Raw genomic sequence first — 23615 nt, forward strand, 5'->3', positions numbered from 1 at the left:
GCCGCATCTGCACTGGGGGAATGGTAAAGGAGCGCTAAAGAAACACAGACTTTTGGTGTCGGCTTGCAGCAGCGTGTCTGCAGTAAACAATGCAATAAACAAAGCTTGAGCTGGGAAAGAGTCAAAATCTACTGTAGCCAATCCTACTTCAACCGCAGGTGTCTGCCTATTGCAGAAAAGGTAAACAGCAGCTGCCTGCAGAATCCCTTTCTGAAAATGTGGAAACAAAATGGAAAGCGCTAATAAGTTGGCCTCATCAGCTCCCTCCAGCATGTGAAAAAAGCAGCTCTATAAATCTTGCCACCAAAATAGAATCCCTTCTGTTTATTCTTTAAACAACACAAAACTTCATTCACTCATCAGTCCCATAAATTTGTTTATTTTTAAAGTAACAAAAAGCGTACAGAGTAACCAAGTACTGAGTAAAAGAAAAGGATGCATGCCACTATGAGCAACCTAATGAGTTGCTGAGGGCCACTTTGGTACAGTGTTTTGAATGCTGGACTGGGTCACATGGAAACTGCGGTTCAAATCCCTGCTTGGCCCACCCACTGGGTGACCTTGTGCAAGTCACACTCTCTCAGCCTCAGCTCAGAGAGCAAATCCTCTCTGAAAAAGTCCTGCCAAGAAAACCCTGCGATAGGTTTCCCTTGGGGTCACCATAAGTCAGAAATGTCTTGAACGCACGCAGCAACAAGTTCCTAACATTTATTTTGGCAGCATAAACTAACACCAGTCGTCATGTTTAGGTTTTCTAACAAGGTATTCAACAAACTACTTTTGAAAAAGAAATGTTCCAGACTATACAAAACACATTCCTTATGGGCAGACACAGAGCATAGGACCTTCCATCTCAAACAGAAGGAGATAATATGGAAAAGACAATAAAAGGCTACATAGACTAATGCACTGATTTGATATAACAAGAGTTTCTATGTTTAGTCCCCTCAGCCACGGTGATGAGTTCTTTCCCTCTTGGCCAACAACATCTGTACAGCTACACAGAGAATAACTTGCACTCCATCATAAGTGGAGGGCTGAACATCACTCGCTTAGGCTGCGCAACATGAAGAAGAGATGCTTGTACGTGTCTGGCATCCACATTGTCTTTGCTACATAGAAAGACTAGGGCAGAGCGAAGAAGGAGGAAAAGACCTGCAAACATCACCCCACATGTCAACAGACAGTGGTGACTTCCTGACGTCTCATTTCCACACATTCTTAGCACCAGTATATTAGAGTACTTATTGAGCCAAAATGTGGAGGAGAGAATTATCTGCCACAGGATTTATTAGAGTTGATGGAGTGTAGGCAGATTTCTCAATAGCCTTTAAAACATCGTGATGCTCCACAGTATATTTTTAATGGAAACAAATGCATGCAATCTGCTCTGGCTTTTCGCCAAGCCATCCGCCAAAGACAACGTGCTGTTAATCAATTTCATCTCCCGCCTCTCTCTCTCTTTGCCCAGGACAGCTTTAAAGGGACAATGTCAAAGTTGGGAGGCAAAAGAGATTTCAAGCTTCTAGAAGGATTTAATCATAGAGGTGTCCTAAAGCAGGAAGCAGGAGGCAAGTTAAAGATGCAAAAACTGCAACTACAAAGTGTAAGGAGACTAAACAAACATTTACACCTCACTGAGAAAGGACATCTCCAGAATTTGGGGGACCAATTTTCATCTCACATGGGATTGGCAGAAAACGATTGAGTTGTCTTTCCATGGTCACATTCATGGATGCTAAGAACAAATGGAAACTACATTTCCCGATTCCCGACAGACATCTGGACCAATTTTTCACATTTCTAAAAAATTAATCTCATTAATTCCAAATATATGCTAGAAGGTATCTGGGAATCTCTCAACTCAACACTAGCACTGACTTTGGTGTTCCTGTTGATCATTCAAAAAACTTGGTACCTAAACTTGGATCCACAGCAAAAAATGAAAAAGCACAGTTGGCAATGATCTCAATAAACACAAAATGACACCATTCTGTCCCACAGCAACTCAAAATGGGGAAACACTGGACTTTGAACGGGGCTAGTATCCAAAGCTAGCCAACCACTACTACTACCAGCACCAAGGCACACACCCTTATTTTTGCAGAACCATTAAAAATGGCACACAAGTGGTTAGAAATGATAAAATCCACATTTAATATACACAGTGGCCAAAATTCAGTTTGCAATCTTAACTCAAGTGAACCCTAATGGAAACTAATAGAACTTACATAAGTTTTAACATACTGACTTATCATGTAACAATTGTCTCAATGGGTCTCCTTTGGAAGAGCAATTTGTTTTAAGCCAATTTAAAAACATCAGTGAAAAGAAACTGCTCACTTCAGTTAAAACCAAACCAGATATTAAAATGTAAAGTCGAAGGCTTTCATGGCCGGCATCTATAGTTTTTTGTGGGTTTTTCGGGCTATGTGGCCATGTTCTAGCAGAGTTTCTTTCTGACGTTTCACCAGCATCTGTGGCTGGCATCTTGAGAGAATGCTTTGCCTGGAAAAACTGGATATATATATACTGTGTGAGCCTGGGAGTGATTTAAATGTGTATTGTTCTGTGTTGATGACTGGCCTCAGCCTGGGAGGCTAATGCCACTTTGCCTATTCTGTCTGTGACTTCTTTGATGTATGGTAAAAAAATACCTTCCCTTCCCCGATTAAAGTCCTAATAGCTCTCCCTTCCTCTCTTGGCAAGAAGATTGGCTAACGGGGTTTTTACTGTGTTTTTATTTGTATCTGTGCACAAGTTTGAAGTATTGGTTGTTTTGTATTGTGTATTATATTGTTTTTATCCTGTTGTGAACCACCCTGATCTTTGGAAGGGCGGTATAAAAATAAAAATTTTATTTATTTATTATTATAAAATACTGTTTGAAAACACCGAAGTTCTGGACCATGCCAACCACTACCATGTCAGGATGCACAGGGAAGCCACTGAAATCCACAAACACCTGGGCAATTTCAACTGGAAAGAAGAAACCCTTAAAGTGAACAATATTTGACTACCAGTCCTGAGGAACAGCAAAATTAGGACTCAGCAAATGCAAATGGAAAACCATTCAGAGTCAGGGGCTTTCCCAGCAGATAATGATCACCAATTAGCAGACACTCATCCTCTTTTGCATTAGCCTCCCAGGCTGAGGCCAGCCATCAACACAGAACAATATACATGCAAATCACTCCTGCATTCCCAGGCTCACACAGTATATATACACCCAATTTTTCCAGGCAAAGCATTCTCTGAAGATGCCAGCCACAGATGCTGGCAAAACGTCAGAAAGAAACTCTGCTGGAACATGGCCACAGAGCCCAAAAAACCCACAAAAAAACTACAGATATTAAAAGTATGTGGATTTTCTTTTAAAGTCTTTGTCAGCTAGTGGAAGACCAACATGGAAGAGTACAAACTAGCCTTCCTTGGCCAGAAGTTCCAGAGTCCAAAAGAAGCCACTGAGATAATGTTTTGTCTTACCCCTACCAAACCTGCCTACAAAGAATGTAGGACTGAAACAAGGACCTTCCTTAAAACCTGAACAGGCTCAGGGACAAGCTTCCTCCACCATTAGTACCAAGAATGCCGAAGAATGATGTTACATCACGGCACTGCATAGTTTCAATGGGAGTGAGCTGAAATGTCAGTGAGGTGGTAAATCTACTCCAGATAATAGTCTGAACTCTAACCGGACTATCCAAGGCACAGAATCTATTCTGTAGATACAGTTCAACCCCTTGGATAGCTTATTTAACATTCTAAGAAAAAACAACAGCATATTTACCACTTGACTAATATTGCAGCACTAGCCATGCTGATTCCATGGAAACCAGTCAGCTCTTGTAGCCAGCTAGACTACTATTGTCAAACAGCTTCCACTATCAGGAAGTTCCTCTTCCTAAGTGGATTTCTTGTAACCTGAATCCACTGGTTCGTGTTCTGGTCTCTGAAGCAGCTGAAAAGAAGCTTGTTCCATCTTCTACAAGATATCCTCTCAGATATTTAAAAATGGCTGTCATGTCACCTCTCAATCTTCTCTTCACCAAGCTAAACATGCCCAGCTCCCTAAGCTGTTCCCCAAAGGATTTGGTTTCCTGACCCTATACCATCTTATTTGCCCTCTGGACAGGTACCAGCTTGTCAAAATCCCTCTTGAAACATAGTACCAAGAAACTGGACACAATATTCCAAGTGAGATCTGACCAAAATACCCAATAAAGTTAAGACCTACCCCTGAACATACGCAAAGAGAACAATCCTTGAATTCTGCCCTCCTCAAAGAGAAGTTCAGTCTTCCAATTCTTTTGTTTTTCAAAAAGCCCAACTCAATGAAAAGTTGGGGGGAAAGCTTTGACTCAGCAGCTCTACTAATGAAGTCTGTGATGGCAACTGATGTTTACTCTTTTTTCTGTCTCTTTGCTGACACTCTTCTGCAGGGGAGATTTTTCCCATCCCTCAAACACTCACAGCACAACCTTCTCTGTGCCAATTTCAAAGAGCAAAAATTAAAATACATTTTCTTGCACAGCTAATACGTCTTTTACCAGCACAGAGAAAGAGACAAAAATAATCACTCAAGCAACCATTTCTATCACAACATTAGAGTTTTAGCAATGTTAACTGATTCTGGCAGCCTCACCAGAAGACCCTTTCTTATCTTAAGACATATTCTGTGCTATACTACTGGATCTAATATAAATTGTACATAAATGAGTCTGTATGTAGGTTAAAATAACACAGCTCTTAATAATAGTTTTTTGACATTTTAAAACAAGTCACATTTGCTTGAAATGATATCTAAAATGATGAAGGACGATATAGTAAAATAGACAATTTTCTAATTATCTTTCAAATTAATTAAAATTAAGCACCTGTTGATCTCTACCTCAATGAACAAATTTATGTATGTCCACTTCCACTGAGGCTATCATACTGTGGACATATCACGAGACAACATGACTCTTTGGAAAAGCTGATACTGCTTGTAAAACAAAAGGTAGTAGGAAAGGAGGAACACTGCATTACATACTGATTGACTCAATTAAAGAAGCCATGGCCTCAAGCTTGTAAGACCTGAGCAGATAGGGTTGAGCAGGGCTGTTGACGACTAGGGCTCTTGGAAGTCTTTCATTAATAAAGTTGCCATAAGTCAAAGCCAGTAGCTAACACAGTATCACCCCAATATCTGTGGGGATGCATTCCCAGCCTTACCATGGAAACATGAAATTGTGGATAACAGTAAACCCTATTGAATTGAATGATTTCCAGAGGAAGTCACATTGAACAAACAAGAGATTCCTAGAGAGAACACCACTCTAGGCATTTCTAAGTCTTCCAAAATGACTCTATAGTCAATTTCCATCAGAAGCATACGATAGACTCACACTGGAGGATCTAGAAAATTCCTAGACAGAAACAAAATGGATATGGGAAAGTGAAACCATGGGTACCAGATCTGTGGATATGGGAGTTGTACTACAACAACAAACAAATATCCCTTTATGTTCAAACTTATATTTTCTCATAAGTTTATTTATGGGGTAGGCAAAGACTTATTTTATACTATTTTTCACGATTACAGATTAACATTATGGAATAAAATGCAGCAAAAGTAAAAGTGCAGTAAAATGGTGTCTATACAGCTAACACTTTTATGGTGCTGAAATTATGAGAAGAAATATAAGAATATCCTTTGTAAAAAAAAATATAAACTCCCCTTCTCAGTCCTCCTTTTAGCCAAATGAGGCCTTAACTGTAGTACAAAGGCAACTGGCAGCTTCCATGTCAGCCAATGGGATGATGAACCTACTCTGGATTTTAGTCCAAACAGTTGCCCATGATGTTGAATCCTCTCTCCCAAACAGGTTCAGCATCTTGGATACAAAATTCAGAATCAAATAATTCAGCCTAATTCAAACAAAATTTTGTTTGGGGAATAGAATTCAGCACTTTGGATAGTTCCTAAAAAGTTCCTACTACAGCCCAGAGTGGATTCACAGCTACATTGACACAGATGCCACTAGCTGCCACTGCTGTAGTCTTCTATAAAAATAACAGCTGAGGGGGCAGTCTCAAAAGGTAAGAGGGCCAGGACCCTTCCAGACCCTCCATGATTCAAAGGCTTCATTTTCATTTTGAGGAGACTGGAAATTGCTTCAAGGGCAAAGCTTCATCCAGCCAATAAAATGAAAACTAATTCAAGGCAGGCACAGCAAGTAACAAATAACATTAAATCTGACCTACCTCTAAAGATGAGCCTCGATAGATGCAGGCACCTGAAAGACCAGAAAGAAAAGTGTATTAGACAGACATAAAACCAACTTGTTAAATTAGGCAGCACTTAAAAAAAAACCTCCAAAAACAAGGGCTTAATGGACCGTGTGACAAAATAGCCCATTTGCTACAAACAGCACTGTTCCTGCTTTTAACCTGAGTGTCAGGAAGGCTCAAGCTCATGACTGGAGGGGTCTGGACTTGGAATCCATTAGATAGCACATAATCTGTGTATCACTCATCAGGCTCTAGTCAAAACAGATGGCAAGGAAACCAACCGGCATAGCAAAGAAGACTCTAGGATAACAATAGGCCTGAGTAGATCATGTAATTGTCAGAAGAAGCATTACTCACTGGGACAACTGTTCCTTGCTCACTAAGGGGCAACTGCTGAGGGCAACAATCCTGAATATGTCTCACTGGCCAAACAAGAGCTTGGGGGAAAAATTACTTACGGGGAGGTAAAACACCCAGAATCCTCAGCTAAGTACATCCCCCCCATTTTTCTACTAAATCCCACCTTCTCCAGAATTTGGAAGTACCGGTATTCCATTGGAACCAATATAAATTATTTCTCATTATTTCATTTTAGTAATGAAGGCAAGTGCAGTTACTGTTTAACATTCTGATGACAAGGTATTCCATTTTATTTAAATTTTTGCACAACATGTTATCCTATTATAATAGAAAGGTTGTTGCATTGTTGCTGTTGTTGTTATGTGCCTTCAAGTCCTTTCTGACTTACGGAAATCCTAAAGTGAACATATCAGGGGGTTTTCCTGGTGAACTTTCTTCAAAGTAGATTTGCCACAGCCTTCCTCTTAAGCTGAAGGAATGTGACTTGCCCAAGGTCACCCTATGAATTTCCATAGGCAAGTTGGCATTTGAATCCTGGTTTCCTGGAGTCCTAGTCCAACACTCAAAGACCTACACCACACTGGCTCTTAGTTTACCTGTTTTAAATTAGGAACATAGGAAGATGCCTTCACCTTAGCAGACCAATGGTTCACTTAGTCCTGTACTGCCAGTCCTGACTGGCAAAAATGGTTTACCAGAGCTCTAGGTAGGATTCGCATTTAGCCTTACCTGGAAATCACTATGTATAGAGACCTTGTAGCACCTTTGAGACTAACTAAAAGAAAGAATCTTTCTTTCACTGGTATTCCTTGCTGGTCTCTTGTCAAAGAACTAAGCAAGCCAGATCCTGCTTAACTTCTAAAATCAGATGAGATTAGGGAACCATTCACACTACATAATTATAGCACTGTGATTCCACTTTAAATGCTATGGTTCCATCCTATGGAGTCCTGTTATCTGCAGTTTAGGAAGGAGTAATTTAACATTCTCAGCCAGAAAGTTCTAGTGCCTTGCCAGACTACAAACCCCGGGGATTCCATAGGCTGCACATATGGCAATTAAAGTGGAATCAGAGTGCTAAAACTGTCTGGTGTGAAAGGGCCCCAGGTATGTTCCCGAACTGATGATGCTTTATTTTGATTCTGAATGTTTTTAAATTCAGAATCATATCATTTCAAAGCACAGGGGAAGTGTCTTTAAAAAGCCAGCAAGAAAGAAAGGGAGAAGGGGAAGGAAGGAAAGTCCTTTATAGTATTATCCAAGTACTACAATAAGTAACAGGCAACCTCTGTGTTCCTGGGAACTTCTTTATTCTCCAGACAGTGGCCTAAGGGCCCGAAAACTATTTAGCCACAAAAGCAATGCACTGTATTTCTGTATGTAATTGGGCCCCATAATAAAGTTAGAAGCAAAGGATTCAAAGTTAGAAATCGCATGTCCTCAGGCACAGTATTTCAGAGCTTGGAAAAGCTATTTTTTTAAGATTACAGCTCCCAGAAATTCCAGATCAGCATGGCCACTGGGGATTCTGGGACCTGAAGTGAACAAGCTAAGTCCTACAAGCTCTGCCTTAGTATATGTACATTTAGGTGCAGACCTTCCAACACTTCACAAATGAAATTAAGGGCACACTTGTAACACCTCGGTGCAAATTCCTAGAGACAGTGCTGGTTAGATGCTGTTGGATAAGTGAATAGCAGAATCTGAGCTCAGATCCTGAAGACCAACTGAAAGGTTTACCAAGGGGCTGTGCAGACTGGCATCTTTGACCAGCCTGGGGGCAGAGTTGGGGTATGGCGTCTACATGACGCATGCCCCAACTCCACCCCAGACCAGTGTGATACTGCGCTGCACACCACACCACACAGTGTGTGGTGTCATGGTGCTTCTCTGGCACTGTGACTAGATGATGCTGTAAAGCCATGATGCAGCAGCTACAGCACTTTTTCCAGGGTGTAAAAAGGAGCCACTTTTTGTGGCTCCTTTTTGTACCATGGAAAGGCCAGGTCAGAGCTGCAGCATGTAGTTGCCGCGGCCCCGATCTGGAATAGACAAAGGCAGCTGCAGGTCACTCCTTCAGGGGCAGTCTGCACAGCCCCCAAGTCACCATGGACACAAAACAGGGATGGGGGATGAGAATGCTGGGTAAGCAGAGCTTAGAAAAGTTATATTTTTGGATCTCTGTTTCCAGATTTCCACAGCCAACACAGCCAAGGGTATCTGTCAGGGATGCTTTGATTTAGATTTCCTGCATGGCTGAGGGTTTGACTGGATGGCCCTTGCAATCTCTTCCAACTCTATGATTCTGTGATTCTATGAGAGTTCACTCTAAGAAAGATTAAACTAGCTAAGAAATTTTGGGAGTTGTAAAGTCTGCCTAAATACTATAAAGGCACCAAATCCCATCAGATTTTGGAAGCTAAGCAGAGTCAGCCCTGATTAGTACTTGGATGGGAGACTGCCAATGAATACCATGCTTATATTTCAGAGGAAGGAACTGGCAAAAACATCTCTGAATATTCCTTGTCTAAGAAAACCCTATGAAATTCATGGGATCACCATATGTTGCAAGGCAATTTAAAGGCACACACACACATTTCCTAAGATCTGGATGGTTGAGGAAGTAAAGAAGAGCTGCCCTCTTCAATGCCTTGCCTGTTCTTTTAAGCTAGGGTGAACAGGCTGGGTTTAGCCAAAGAGTTCTCCCCTATTCCCCTTCCATTAGTGTTGAAAATTATCTTTACCAGCTCCAGGCTATCACATCGCTTGGAAAAGCTATCATTTAAAAATATATACTGTATACTTTTTTTTCCTTTTCCCCCCTTTTAAACTTACTTTAAAGAGTCTGTGTCATACATATGCAGTTGTTCAACTTTTTTTAAAGGAAAAAGGGAAGCACCTATAAAAGCAGCTAAGAGAAATGCAGAAATGACAAAGATGTTGGTATTTTCTTCCAGTAAAAGAGATTTAAAAAAAAAAAGATGTAGACATGTTCTGGCAGCTGTAATCGGTAGAAATTCTGAAGGACATGAGGATTTGGTTCAAAACCGCCTGGGTATGTGGAGACAAAGGAAGGATTTGAGGCCAAGTTGCAGTTGGTCTCCCAAAGGAGGCAGCAACAGTCACTTCTGTAAGGCACCTGCCAAGCTGTTAATAAAAGTGTCAAGGCCAGTGACTATGCAGCAATTCGACTGCATCCCTTCAGTCTTAGGGAAACAAAATGCAGGGTTGTTGATTTTGCAAAGGCTCCTTGTTTTGTGCTGTAAGGAATATGCTGTAAAGAAGCAAATTCTGGAACAGAAGGGGACCGCCAACTAGCCAATATGGTGGAGTAATAATAAATAATAAATAATAAAAGTTTTATTTATATCCCACTTTTTGTTAAAAACAATCAAAGCGGCTTACAAGAGTTAAAATACAACCATATATACAAAATATCCCCCCTTAAAAGAGGGGATTAAATAATACAGAATTTAAAATTACATAACAAAACCAATAAAAGTGGCAGTCATAATATATAGGGGGGGGCAATCACCACATAGCCGAGTAGTTTATTCTGGAAAGGCCTGCCTTTACTGAAGCTGTCTAAGTTGGTGATTTGACGGATCTCATCCGGCAGGCCATTCCACAGGCTGGGAGCGGTTGCAGAAAAGGCCTTCTGGGAAGTTGCAGTCAGTCTAGTTTTTATAGGTTGCAATAAATTCTTCCCAGAGGACCTGAGAGTACGGGGTGGGTTATATGAAAGTAGGCGATCCCTTAGATAGGTTGGGCCCAAGCCATGTAGGGCTTTAAAGGTAATAACCAACACCTTGTATTGTGCTCGAAAACTAATAGGCAGCCAGTGGAGTGACTTTAATATTGGTGTTATATGGTCACTCCTAGATGTTCCAGTGATCAACCTGGCCGCCATATTCTTTACCAATTGAAGTTTTAGGACTAGGCACAAGGGTAGCCCCATGTAGAGCGCATTGCAAAAGTCAAGTCTTGAGGTTACCATCTACTACAGTTTTGAGGTCATACCGTTCCAGGAAAGGACGCAGCCGGCATATCAGCCGAAGCTGATAGCAGGCGCTCTTGACTGTCGCATTCACCTGATTTCTCATCTGAAGCGACGGGTCAAGAAGCACCCCCAGACTGCGAACACAGTCCTTTAAGGAGAGTGTGAACCCCTCTAGAACTGGAGATTGCAGTCCAATACCTGGTTTAGGAGCCGCTACTGTAAGTACCTCCGTTTTGTCTGGATTCAGCTTGAGTTTGTTTTCCCTCATCCAGTCCATTACTGCCTCAAGACACTGATTGAGGAGAGAAATGCCATCTGTCATCGTCACTGATGCCCTAGACATGGAGAAATATATTTGGGTGTCATCAGCGTACTGGTAACACCCCGCCCCATGTCTACAGATGATTTCTCCCAGCGGCTTCATATAAATGTTAAATATCATGGAGGACAGGATGGCACCCTGAGGGACGCCACAATTAAGCTCCATTTTTGAGAAGCAACTGTCCCCGAGCATCACTATCCGAGTACAGTAGTTAGGATAGTAACCTGAAACTTGGAAGACCCAGGTTCTAATCCCCAGTGAGCCATTAGATTCTCTGGGTATTTGGAGGTTGTTGACACACATGACTTCTCCAGCACTAGATAGTTTCTGGATGTCTTTTCTTTAAAAAGGCTCAAAAGAATCTTATAGCTAAAAATATATAAAATATCGAAACAACAGCTACAGTACAGTCAGCCCTTCATACCCAAGGATTCTGCATCCCATTCAACTACAATTCAAAAATATTCACACACCCAAAAAATTCCAAAAATCCAAACCTTTATTTTGCCATTTTATATATCAGATGACAATTTACTACACCACATATAACAGGACTTGAGCATCCATGGATTTTAGAATCCACCGGGGGAGGGAGGGCAGTCTTGGAACCAAATCCCACCAGATAATGAGGCACCACTGTATATGTTTAAAACACTCCTCTCCAAAACCAAATTATGTCAACTGGTCTGAAGAAAATGCAAAAGTTTTCTCCCCTACCCAGGGAGTCTCAAAGACTCCTGCTGGCAGGACTTTATTCACCTACAGATAGTCTCCAAACCACAAACAGTTATTTACCTATAGGAGGACACCCAATACAGATGAGGACATGGATACAAAGGCTTGCCCTTGCCACAAACCCAGATGCCAACTTTGTCCATACATGTATTCAGGAAATGTCATCACAGGACCTAATGACACCACCCACAATATCAGAGGGACTTTCAACTGCTCATCCTCTAATGTGATTTAAGCCATACTGTGTGAGCAATGCCTTTCAGCACTCTACATTGGGTAAACAGGCCAGTCTCTGCACCAGAGGATAAATGGACATAAATCAGACATTAAGAATAGGAATACACAAAGACCAGTTGCAGAACACTTCAGTGTTGCTGGGCATTCCATCTCGGACCTCAAAACAGCAATCCTTGAACAAAAAAATTACAAAGAGAGACTGGAAAGAAAAATAACAGAACCGGAATGTATCCACAAAGTGCAGTCCATCAACAGTGGGTTGAACATGTTAAGGAAAAAGCAACATGGGACCTACAGTAAGTGAAATAAAAAAATTGTATGTGAGAGTCAGAGTGACTCAGCAGAAGCCAATGGAGAACCACACAGGTGTAAATGGTAATACAATTAACAAGTCCAGAGTGCCAAGGACAAGAATTGCAAAGTGGATAATTGGACACACCTGACAATTGTTAAGTGGTCAAGGCTGAGATGATGAAATCATTAATTGTGGGATGAACAAGGAGAACCAATGGGAATAATGTACACGCCTACTGGGTGGAAACAGACCACAGTAGGTGGTGCCATGCTTTGGCTATAATAATGACTATACGTCCCAATGCATTTTGTGGGTTGTAGTAGTGGATTGTAGAGTGGATTGGAGAGAGAGGAGTTGAGTATTGTTTGGAGCTGTGTATATAGTTGAATAAAGTAGATCTTTTATATAAGACTACTGAGTTGTCTGGTGTCTTGGGTGAAGCTACAAGAACCAGCAGGACCCTGGTGAAGAAGGGTGAAGACTTCTGTGGAAGCAAGAGTGAGAAGGCTTGGAGAGTTTGTCGGGGTCTTCAGCCTGTTCTCTGCAACTCTTGCAAAGATACAACAACTGGCCAAAACTGGTCAGCGTGGTGCACAACCAGGTGGTGAGTTCCAGGCCAGGTGAAGAGCCACAACTCCCATCATCCCTGACAGAACAGAGACAATGATTTTCTAGCACACTACACACATTATAACACTAGTTAACATCCCAGCCTCATGGTGTGGGAGGGAGGTTCTCTTGGCCAGTTCATCACATCTTCTTTTTGATTCCCATGCTACATCCCAATACTCCTATGGTTAGCCACTCACCTTGGCTTTAGGCAACATCCTTTCTCCTGCCTTGTCCCCCAACAAGACCATCATTTAAACTGAACCTATCATCTCATCTCCACATGGAGATTCTCACACATGGACTGCTTATATAGGTCTATGCCTGGACTTTCCACTTATCTGAGGAAGTGGGCTCAAGCCTACGAAAGCTCCTACTACCAACTTCTTTCAGTTAGTCTCAAAGGTGCTACAAGATCCCTTTGCATACTGATTTTCCAGACTAACACAGCATTGCCTTTGAATTCTGCCATTCCTGTACATTTAATTTGCATTCCTTCCTGTCATTTGCAGCCAGGTGTCTTTCCTGCACTTGGATCAATAATGAATGAAGCCAAAGAAGGAGAAACCATCTGAGTGCACTGCACAATGCCTTGGGGATATGGAAAAGGAAGACCCAGCACACATAATGCCTCCTCCTTTACCTTTTCAAAAGGTATAGTCTCAAAAAGATTCTCTGCAGATTAGTCATGCATAAGAGGATTTAACTAGGGTTGTTAAAGGTTGTGATTTTTCCCATCTTATGTTAATGAACAATTATTGGCAAAATAAGGATTCTATTTCACATCAGCTATTATAAATCCAAATAAAGGACTGGGTGATGTTCTGAATTTAATTTATCTGAAGTAAAGACCTATTCTTTCAGCACAGAAGTGCTGGAGAGTAGCTTCCAGTCAGAGCAAGCAGTACTGGGATAGATGGACATATATTCCTACCTGGTACAAGTAATATTCTGACAATTTTATTTTAAGAATGGACATAATAAATTAGGAGAGCCAGCATAGTGTAGTGATGTGAGTACTGGACTATGACTCTGGAGACCAGGGTTCAAATCCCCACTTGGGCATGTAAACCCACTGGGTGACATTGGACAAGTCACTCTCTCTCAGCCTCCAAGGAAGGCAAAGGCAAACCCCCTCTGAACAAATCTTGCCCATGATAGTTTTAGGGTCACCATAAGTCAAAAACATCTTGAAGACACAACAACAATAAAGTAGAGCTTGCAAAAGTTACTCTTTTTGGAGCACAAGTCCCAGAATCATCCAGCCAGCATGTTGCTGGATTCTAAGATTTGTGGTCTAGAAAGTACATTTGACAATGCTGTAATTATGGCCACCTTAAGTTACCATCTTCAGAAAATGACTTGTACCAGGTTGTACCATCTAACATAGAATTGCTTTCTCTTACTGTGAAATATTCTGCAGACTGAAAACCCTTCCCCATCATCTGCTACTTGATTCTTCTAAAAGAAGATAGAAAGCACTTTTTTCTATTGCTGAGCTATAATCAGTCAAAAGGCACTATTCCTCAGCCCATTTTACCAACAGGAAACAGCTTGCCCCAAATGTCATAATGGATTTTCATAAACAGAACGCCAGCATCTAGAACTAACTTGCCACATATGGGATAATGCTTGCCCTGGAGTGAAATGAGACACTTTTCTGTTCTTTTTTGTCACATAGTCAAGTTAAATGCTAGAGGAACCCCTGTTCCATCCATCCCACAGTGGGAGCAGGTGTCAAGACTGTAATAATGATGCACAGGATAAAACAACATTTTGATAGCCGAGATTAGCAAACAGATCCATAGCAGAACAAAGGCACACAGGGCTTTTTGATGGGTATTGCAGGAGAACATCCATTTCCATCAAGCCACATTCATACTGCTGTACTAAATCCATTGGGTGTCAGATGCGCTGTTGCATGGCATATGAAACATAAGAACTGCCTTTCTGGATTAGATCAAAGCCACTCAAGTCTAGCAGTCTGTTTCTTTCCTTAAAGTACCCAGACAGCTGCTTCTGGGAACTCACATGCAGAGCATGAAAAGCAACACCCGAACCTTGTCCTCAGGATATCATACGCAAACATACAGTACTATCCCTGAATAGCGAGGTCCCATTTTTTTAGTAGCCAGGGTTAATCTAACGTATCATCCATGAACTGAAATATAACTAAGGTCCAAAACACACTGCAGGAATAATCCAGTGGGAGACCGCTTGAACTGCCCTGTCTTAGTGCTAGGGAATCCTGGGAACTGTAGTTAGCTGACAGAGAAGGCAAAATGTCCCACAAAACTACAGTTCCCAGAATTCCTGAGCATTGTGCTGGGGCAATTAAAGTTGTCTCCAACTGGATTATTTCTGCAGTGTGTTTTTGGACTTAAGTTAGTGTTGTAGCAAGGTGTCCCACACCTTACTCTATTATTTGTAAGATGGACAAATTCTTTTTATCTTGAACTTCCTGGCATTTAAAAGGAGATCCAGCATGGTGTAGTGGTTGGAGCTTGGGATGATGATTCTGGAGATCAGGGTTCAAATCCCCACTCAGCCATGAAAACGCACTGGACAACCTTGGGTAGCTCACACTCTCTCAGGCTCAGAGGAAGGCAATGGCAAACCCCTTCTGAAAAAATGCTTACCAAGAAACCCTTGTGATAGGTTCATCTTAGGGTTGTTATAAGTCTGAAATGACTTGAAGGCAGGCAACACATACTCCTGGCAATTAGTTCACCTGAAGATATAGAATACCAGTGCTCTGAGAGAGGGCAAGGATAACTTCTATTTAGTTAGTCCATGTCATGCATAAGTTCACAAATGCCCTCTCTTAGATAAAGGTAGGATGAGAAGGGTGGGATTACTACTTCCTTTTATCTGTGAGCATCTAAGCACAGGGTTCACCTGTATCATGCTATACTTTTTCCTTTTATACAGCAAGTCAAGCATGTTCTTGTCTGACTGACCACAGCATCCAGCCATTACTTTAATCAGTCATCCCAGGAGTAATCACAACAGAAAGCATATCCACAGCCAACAATCCCCAAGGTTTGGAGAAATCACACAACCAAAGGAGGTGGAAACAACCTTCTGCTTGGTGGCCAAGAACCAGATGCAAACATGTGGGTGATCCCTTAAGGAAAAATAAACACAAACTGAAGCATGAGTGACTGAGGAAAGGGAACAAGTGAAAAGAGTTGTTATGCACAATTACACACTCAGGTTCCTGTGTCATCCAATCACTTACTTGTCTCCTTTAAGAAAAGCTCTGAGACAACTGAGACGATAATAAATCTTACTGCTCTCTGCAAACAGTCAGAATTGGGGGAGGGGGGAGGAGATGTAGAACAGCTCATAGTGGAGTAATGTCAGCTCTAATGTTTATCACACAGTGCCAGGATGAATTATTTTCCAAACAAACAAGGTGTCTAAAAATTGGTATCTGGCATACATGAGATGCCAGATAGCTCTACACATGCCATGCCTATGTTCTATATTACATCAAGCACATTACTGACATTAAACGGTAATTCAAAGCTATACAGTAGCTGTGTTAGTCTGTAGAACCAGTTATGTAGAGAGATCTTGTAACACCTTTGAGACAACTGAAAGAAAGAAGTTGGCACCATGATCTTTCCTAGACTTCAGTCTACTTCCTCAGATGCATCTGAGCAAATCAGATGCATCTCAAATGTATCTGAGGAAAATAGACTTAAATCTACAAAAGATCATGCTGCCAACTTCTTTCTTTCAGTTAGGATCTCTCTCTATTAAACATTAACATTAGCAGTTGTAACTGGCAGGTGTAAAGGAAAAATATTTTCATGTAGCTGTTTTCTGCTGAATATGTATCAAAGGCTTAAGGTAACCAGCAAGTATATCAACGATGTACTGTAGTTGTCTATTCATGAACTTGAGCACTATTGCGCGCCTCTTTTCTCTGCACATGGGAATCACAGAGTCAGAAGAGGCCACAAGTGCCATTCTGTCCAATCCTCCCATGCAGAAAGACACAATCAAAGCACTCCTGACAGATGGCCATCCAGCCTGTTTAGAAACCTCCAAGGAAGAAAACTCCACCTAACTTTGAGACAGCATATGCCACTGTCAAATAGCTCTTACCATCAGAAAGTTCTTCCTAATATTTAGCTGCCATCTTTTAGTAAGTTTTAATCCATTGCTCCATGTCCTAGCCTCTGGGACAGCAGAAAACAAGCTTGCCCTGCCCTCAATATGACATCCCTTCAAATATTTAAGCATGACTAGACTATCATGTCACCTCTGAACCTTCTTTTCCCCAGGCTCAACATACCCAGCTCCCTAAGCCGTTCCTCAACGGTTTCCAGACCTTTCACCATTTTGGTAGCCTTCCTCTGGAAACATGCTGTTCATATATAAGATACAAAACTATAAACAAGCCAACTTTGAAATACACACATTTCTAACTTGTCATGGGATACATGTGCATTAAAAGAACTGGGGAATGCAAGAAGTGAATGTTGGCAGGCACCATGCGTCATCTGGCATTTTTAATAGCAATTTTCAAACTGGGTGACACTAGAAAATATATTGAGTTACAATTAATTATACAATATGTAATGACTATAAAGAGCTGTGAGGGGAGGGATCATCTTTTCCTAGACTACAGCTCTCATAAGGTTGGGGGAACTGTGGGAAATGTTATCCAAAAAAGGTTAAGTTTTCCAACCTCAATAGCTATTTACCTGGCATGTTTACTGGCATATCTGAACTCCTTTACCCTAAAATACTCCCAGGTTTCTAGGATGTATTTGGTTGCCTAATGGATGCCACTAATAAAATAATAAACTGAAAGCACCAGATTCCATCTGATCTTGGAAGCTAAGCATGGGCAGCCCTGGTTAGTACTTGGATGGGAGACCTTCAATGAATACCAAGTGCTGTAGGCTATATTTCAGCTTCTGTGGCTGACATCTACAGAGAATCTCTGAATTCTTTGAAGATGCCAGCCACAGATGCTGGTGAAACATCAGGAACAAACTCTTCCAGGACACATAGCCTGAAAACTCCACCAAAAAAAACTATTTTAAGTTATCTTGGGCAGCTTAACTTCTCTGCATCTTGACTTTGTGGGGAGTGTGGGGCAAAATTTGCTTTTCTGCCTCAGGCAGCAGAACATCTAGAGCTCCTTCAACCAGCACCCTTCAAAACAGTAGCCTCCAGGTGTGTTAGAATACAACTCCCAGCACCTCCAGCCAGCAATGGGGAGGGGATAGTGGGAGCTGCTGGTTCCCAGCACATGTGGCAGGGGCAGTTTTGCAGGGGTTAGGGGAAATGCTGCTTCACTCTCACAACTTGCTAAGCAGTGTACCAGATCCTGCTACTGTTCTGCTTTGCAAAGAAAGGTAAGACAGTGCAAGTTATCACTCTGGGTCACATCACATCATCTGGTCCAAGATGGGATGATTTCAACATTGCACTGTCTTTGGATTCTCAAGGGCACAAATGGAATAGAGTCACAGTTGGTGACTTTCCATGTCACTCAGGCAGTGAATACATGCTCTTATCTGTAATGTAAAGGAACTATCCAAAGTGTAGGGTCAGCCCTGGTTAGGACTTGGAACGGGGGCTGCCAACAAATTCCAGGAACTGGCAAGGCCACCTCTACAGAGGATTCCTTGCCTCAGAAAAGCCATATGCATCTGAGGGAGTAGGCTCAGGTCTATGAAAGCTCATGCTGCCAACTTCTTTCTTTTGATTTGTCTCAAAGGTGCTACAAGATCGCTCTACATACTGAGAAAAGTCTATTAAGTTAATAGTGTCGACAGGTGACTTGAAGGCACATAGACACATGCACACCTCAAACCCTATACTTGTTTATCAGACAAGGGAAATTGGAAGTATAATCCAATGGCAATTCGAACGCAATCATGGGGTTTCACGTAATGGCATGCTATTTTCGGGCAATGGGAAGCCAGTTCGAACTCATTTTGGATTCACGTTCTGGCCCCACTTTCTTTTCATTGGAAATTAAGGGAAATTCCTCCCCTGATAAACTCCAGGGAGAGAGTTGAGCTCCACTGACAGCTCAGTTCAGCCTAAAAACCTGGTGTAGATCCACATCCCCACTGATCTGGAATCCCCCCCCCCCAGTGACTGAGGAAACCCTTCTTGCAGAAGCTCCTCAGGAGCCCCAAAGTCCTCTCCTCCTTCCCTCTCTTTCCATTTGGAATCATGTTGAGCTCTGCTCTGCTGCATCCATCTCCCCTCGCCTCCCTGCCTTCTCAAGAACAAACTCTCTCAAGTGTCTTCTGCTGGGCAAGAAGAACCAGTGGATGCAAAACTACAAGCACAGAGACTTCATAGAAAGGTTAGGAAAGTACGAGCTGTTGGTCAGCTCCACTCTGGGCCCACAACAAACTCCAAGGCCCAGAATCCCATCGCCTTCGGCCAGACCAAGAGCTCAAGCAGTGCCAAAGCGGGCGATCTCTCCAGTGTGGCTGCAGCCCCGAGGAGTTCGAGTTCTCCACTCACCTTCAGCCTGAGGCGCCCAAAGGGCCAAAGCAGCCCAGAGGAACAGCAGAGGCGGCGGGGAAGCCATCCTTCCTCGGAAGAGAAGGCTCTTCTTTCCCAAGAGTAATAACAATAAGTTAAACAATAATCATTAAAGCCCAAGAAGGGTATCCTCTTCTCTTTAAAACAAGCAGCTCTTGAGTCAAGAGAAGAGACCGAAAGGGGGGAAAGGAAAGGAAAGGCAGAAACAAGGGAGAGGGAATACCCAAGGTGGAGGAGAGAAGAACAGGAAGGGAGGGAAAGAAAGAAAGAAAGAAAGAAAGTAGCCTCCTGCTCCAGAGTTACTCTCTATCTATCTATCCTTGGAGGGCGAGCTCTCCTCCTCCTTCTCTTTCTCCTTCTGGCGAGGCTCTCCAAAGCAAGCCAGTCGAGGGTCTCTCTCTGGAAGAAGAGGAGGAGGAGAGGAAGGAGGAAAAGGAGGAGGAGAAAAGGGGGGGGAGAGGAGGAGAAGGAGGAGGAGGCGGGGAGGGGTCGCGCCTCAGGGCTTGAGGGGGCTCCTCTTCAGGGGGCAGGGGGCGACCTTAAAGTCCCCCTCAAAGAGACTTTAGAGGAGGAGGAGGAGGAAGAAGGAGAAAGAGGAGGAGGAGGAGAAGCTGGGGAGGCCTTGAGGGCGACCTTAAAGTCCCCCTTTTTGAGTCGAGAAAGAGAGAAAGGAGAGGAGAAGGGAGAAGAAGGAGAAAGAGGAGGAGGAGGAGGAGGAAGGGAAGGCAGGGAGGGCTTGAGGGGCTTCTTCTCTTCAGGGGCTGAAGGCGAACTTAAAGTCCCCCGGCCCTGGCCCCCTTTTGCGCCAAAAGACGAAGGAAGACGAAGAGGGAGAAGAGGCCGGGAGGACTTGAAGGGGCTTCTTTCTCCCCTGAGGGCGACCTTAAAGTCCCCCTTTCTGCGCCAAGGAAGGGAGGAGGAGGAGGCAGGGAGGGCTTGAGGGGGTTCCTCTTCGGGGGCGGAGGAGCCAGAGGGAAGGAGGGCCAGGACTAGGGTCCCTGCCTCTTTCCAGCCCAGTTGCCCCTTCCAAGCCCGCGCCTTTGGGGCCAACTTCCCTCTCTTTTCCGAAAGGGACCAGCGCCGCCCTCCGTTCAGCCAAAGCCAAGAAGAGGGGACCCCCCCATGTTTTCCCTTGAGCCCCTGCTTTTCAAGACCATCTTTTTTTCAAGGGGGGGTCCGGGAAACGTCCTCCAAACCCCCAGCAAGGTACAACCCCCAGAATGCCATAGCATGGAGCCATGGCTACTTAAAGCGGTGTCAAACCGGATTAGTGTTGCAGTTTGGAGTCTTTCCCCCTCTCAACACCCCTTCCTCACTTTTCTATAACCTGCTTCCCTCCTTCACCAACCAAGAGAAGTATTTCAGAGCAGAAGGCAGCTGGATATTGGGGTGGTTTGTATTTTATTCCTTTTTTCCCTTGCCTTGCCTCCTTTTCTCTCTTTTGCAAAAGGTGTGTATAATGCATATGTCTCTCCTTAGTTCTCCTGGAAAGGTACAGATAGGATTTCGATTTTTTTGCTTCTCTATGCAAAAAGCTCCCTCTGCAATACGTCCTGAAAGCAGAGAGAGAGAGAGAGTCATTGCAGGCTGCAGGTTTTTTAGAAGATGAGGAGGAGGAGGAGGAGGAGACACACTTACTCTGCCAAATATTTTTTTTAATTCAGAAATGAAATCAGGCTGCTGAAAAGCAAGGAGAGATGTCTCCTGGGTTTCCCTCCCCTCCCTCCCCTTGCTCTTTTTTGAAGCAAAAAGGAGGTCCTCTTCCCTTTCTCAACGTGAAAATGGACCCAACAAGAAAGAAAGAAAAGGAGGGGAAGGTTGTGAGATTGCTGGCAAAGATTGCAGAGAATCACGTGGAAGGAGAGAGAGGGGGGGGGAGCAACCTGATCTCCTTATTCATGCTGCAGAAGTTTCCCTCCTCTAGACTTGTCTGCTTTTGGAGATCGGGTCCAAAGTGGTCATAAAGAGACAAAAAGGAGGAAGGTGGCAGCAGAAGCAAAGAGGAGCATCTGTTGGTGGGGAGCATGCAGCCAACAGCATCTGCACAAAACTCACACACAAAGAGAAACACGCACACACACATGACACACCCCCTTCTGCCATCACCACCCAGGAGCTGCAGCTGCTGCCATTGTGAAAGTTAAATGTTGCAGGACTTCTTTCCTTTCTCACTGCTGCTGGACTGTCACAGAACAAAGCAATTGGTTGTTGTGACGTCGAAGGCGTTCATGGCCGGCATCCTTAGTTTTTGTGGGGTTTTCGGGCTATGTGGCCATGTTCTGGCAGAGTTTATTCCTGATGTTTTGCCAGCATCTGTGGCTGGCATCTTCAGAGAATGCTGGCATGGAAGAGAGGTAGGTGTGTGTGTGTGTGTGTGTACTGTGTGACCCTGGGTTAGGAGGAGTGATCTCCATGTTAATCTGTGTATTGTTCGGTTGTTGACTGGCAAGGCCTCAGGGTGGGAGGATATGCAAAGAGGATTAGTGTCTGTTTCATTAGATCCAGTGTCTGCTGGGAACCCCCCCCCCCAAGTGGTTTTTTTCCTTTGAATTTTGCTGGGTCTTGATTTTAGTGGTGTTTTTCAGGCTGGTAGCAAAACTTAGCTAACTTCAAGGGTTTTTTCTTTCCTGTTGAAGTTGCCCAGGTGTTTGTGGATTTCAATGGCTTCCCTGTGCATTCTGACAAATTAACATGGAGATCAACCCTCCCAACCCAGGGTCATACAGTATATATATAAATACATATATACCCCACTCACTTCCATACTAGCATTCTCTGAAGATGCCAGCCACAGATGCTGGTGAAATGTCAGGAACAAACTCTTCTAGAACATGGCCGCATAGCCAGAAAAACCCACAAAAAACAATTGGTTGGTGTTAGCTGCCTTCAAGTCAATCCCAACTCATGGCAACCCTGTGGGTGAGACATCTCCATGGCTCTCTATCCTCCACTACTCTGCTTAGGTTCTGCAAACTCAATGACCAGCAGCCTCACTAGAGTTAATGTCACCCGGTGCAATAACTCATGGTGTCACATCCCCCTGTTGACCTCCTCCCATTTCACACCATATGGGATCCTTAATAATGCTTTTTTGCACTAATCTTACTCCTAAATCATAATTCCCATATACCACTGAATGTCATGCTAATACACTTGTCCTTCCACATTCGCTGGGGTTAGGGGCACAGGACCCCCATGAATGTGGAAAAACCACAAATAACAAAAAACACTATGTTTTTACCTGAGAGAGCACCTCTGGGAATCTAGGTCCTCCAGTGCAACTCTGGTGAACATCTGCCAGACATTGACCATTGCACTGGAGCAGCTACAAATGCCTAGTGGAGTGTCCCATCCCCTTTTCCCCTCTCTTTCTAAGCTACATTTCCCCTCTCTGCTCCATTTACAAGCCATCAATTTCCATTTCAGCTATGAAACTCACTGGGTGACCTTGCGCAAGTCACATGCTCTCAGCTCTGGGTAAACCTCCTCTGAACAACTCTTACCAAGAAAACCCAGTGACAGGGTTGCCTTAGGGTTGCCATAAATCAGAAACAACTTCAAAGGCACACAACAACAACAAGAGCAGTGGTCTTTGAATTTTCTACATTTAGGCAACCTTTTCTTCACTGATGTATTTGCTAACAAATTCCCATACCTCTAACATAGAGTGATTGTGCAGGACATTGGTTTGTGGAGGAGCATGTTCTAGCATGCAGAGAGAGGTATCTGAGGATGATGGATACTGTAGTCCAACATACTAACCTCCATGTTTTAACTATGGCCCTCTCCAGACGGGCCATTTTGTACATACTCCGTACGTACTAGGGTTGCCTGGGGGTGTCTCTTTTAGACGCCCACAACTCTAGTACGTACAGAGTACATACAACATGGTGGTGCCCTGTTCACACGGGTGCCACCATTTTGACGTAACGGCTGCACCGTGTCCAAACAGCACGGCGCAGCCGTTACATCATGGCGCCACTGTAGGGCGCTTGTGGCGCCCTTTCAGCAGCAGCAAAAGGAGCTCCAAAAGCGTATTGCCTTTAAACAGCTGCACCAGCGATACAGAGAGAAAGGGGCCAAGCGGCCCCTTCCTCCCTTTCCCAGCTGCTGTTGGGGTGACCTTGGGGCATGAAGTGGGGAAGCGGCAGATCAGGGCCTCTGGGGCTGCTGCTGTGGCAGCTGATGCCCGATCTGTTTGTCTGCTGCAGCTCCCTTGCACAGCAAGATGCCAGCCACAGATGCTGGCAAAA

At 43.4% G+C, this 23615-nt stretch overlaps 1 protein-coding gene across 2 annotated transcripts in view; it reads right to left on the minus strand.

Moving 5' to 3' along the window:
• Nucleotides 1–19598, minus strand: part of FRAS1 (Fraser extracellular matrix complex subunit 1) — a 326081-nt gene extending 306483 nt beyond the window's left edge. For both annotated transcript variants that reach the window (XR_006104125.1, XM_042469094.1), the window contains exons 1-2: nt 19342–19598; nt 6250–6281 (exon numbers count right to left, since the gene is read on the minus strand). Coding sequence is in view for 1 of the 2 variants with exons in the window: in XM_042469094.1 (XP_042325028.1) it covers nt 6250–6281; nt 19342–19408 (99 nt within the window). In the remaining variant the exon portion in view is untranslated. The remainder of the gene's footprint in view (nt 1–6249; nt 6282–19341) is intronic.
• Between the last annotated feature and the right edge of the window lie 4017 nt (nt 19599–23615).

Source organism: Sceloporus undulatus, chromosome 5, assembly GCF_019175285.1.
Source record: "Sceloporus undulatus isolate JIND9_A2432 ecotype Alabama chromosome 5, SceUnd_v1.1, whole genome shotgun sequence".
NCBI classification, from domain to species: Eukaryota; Metazoa; Chordata; class Lepidosauria; order Squamata; family Phrynosomatidae; genus Sceloporus; species Sceloporus undulatus.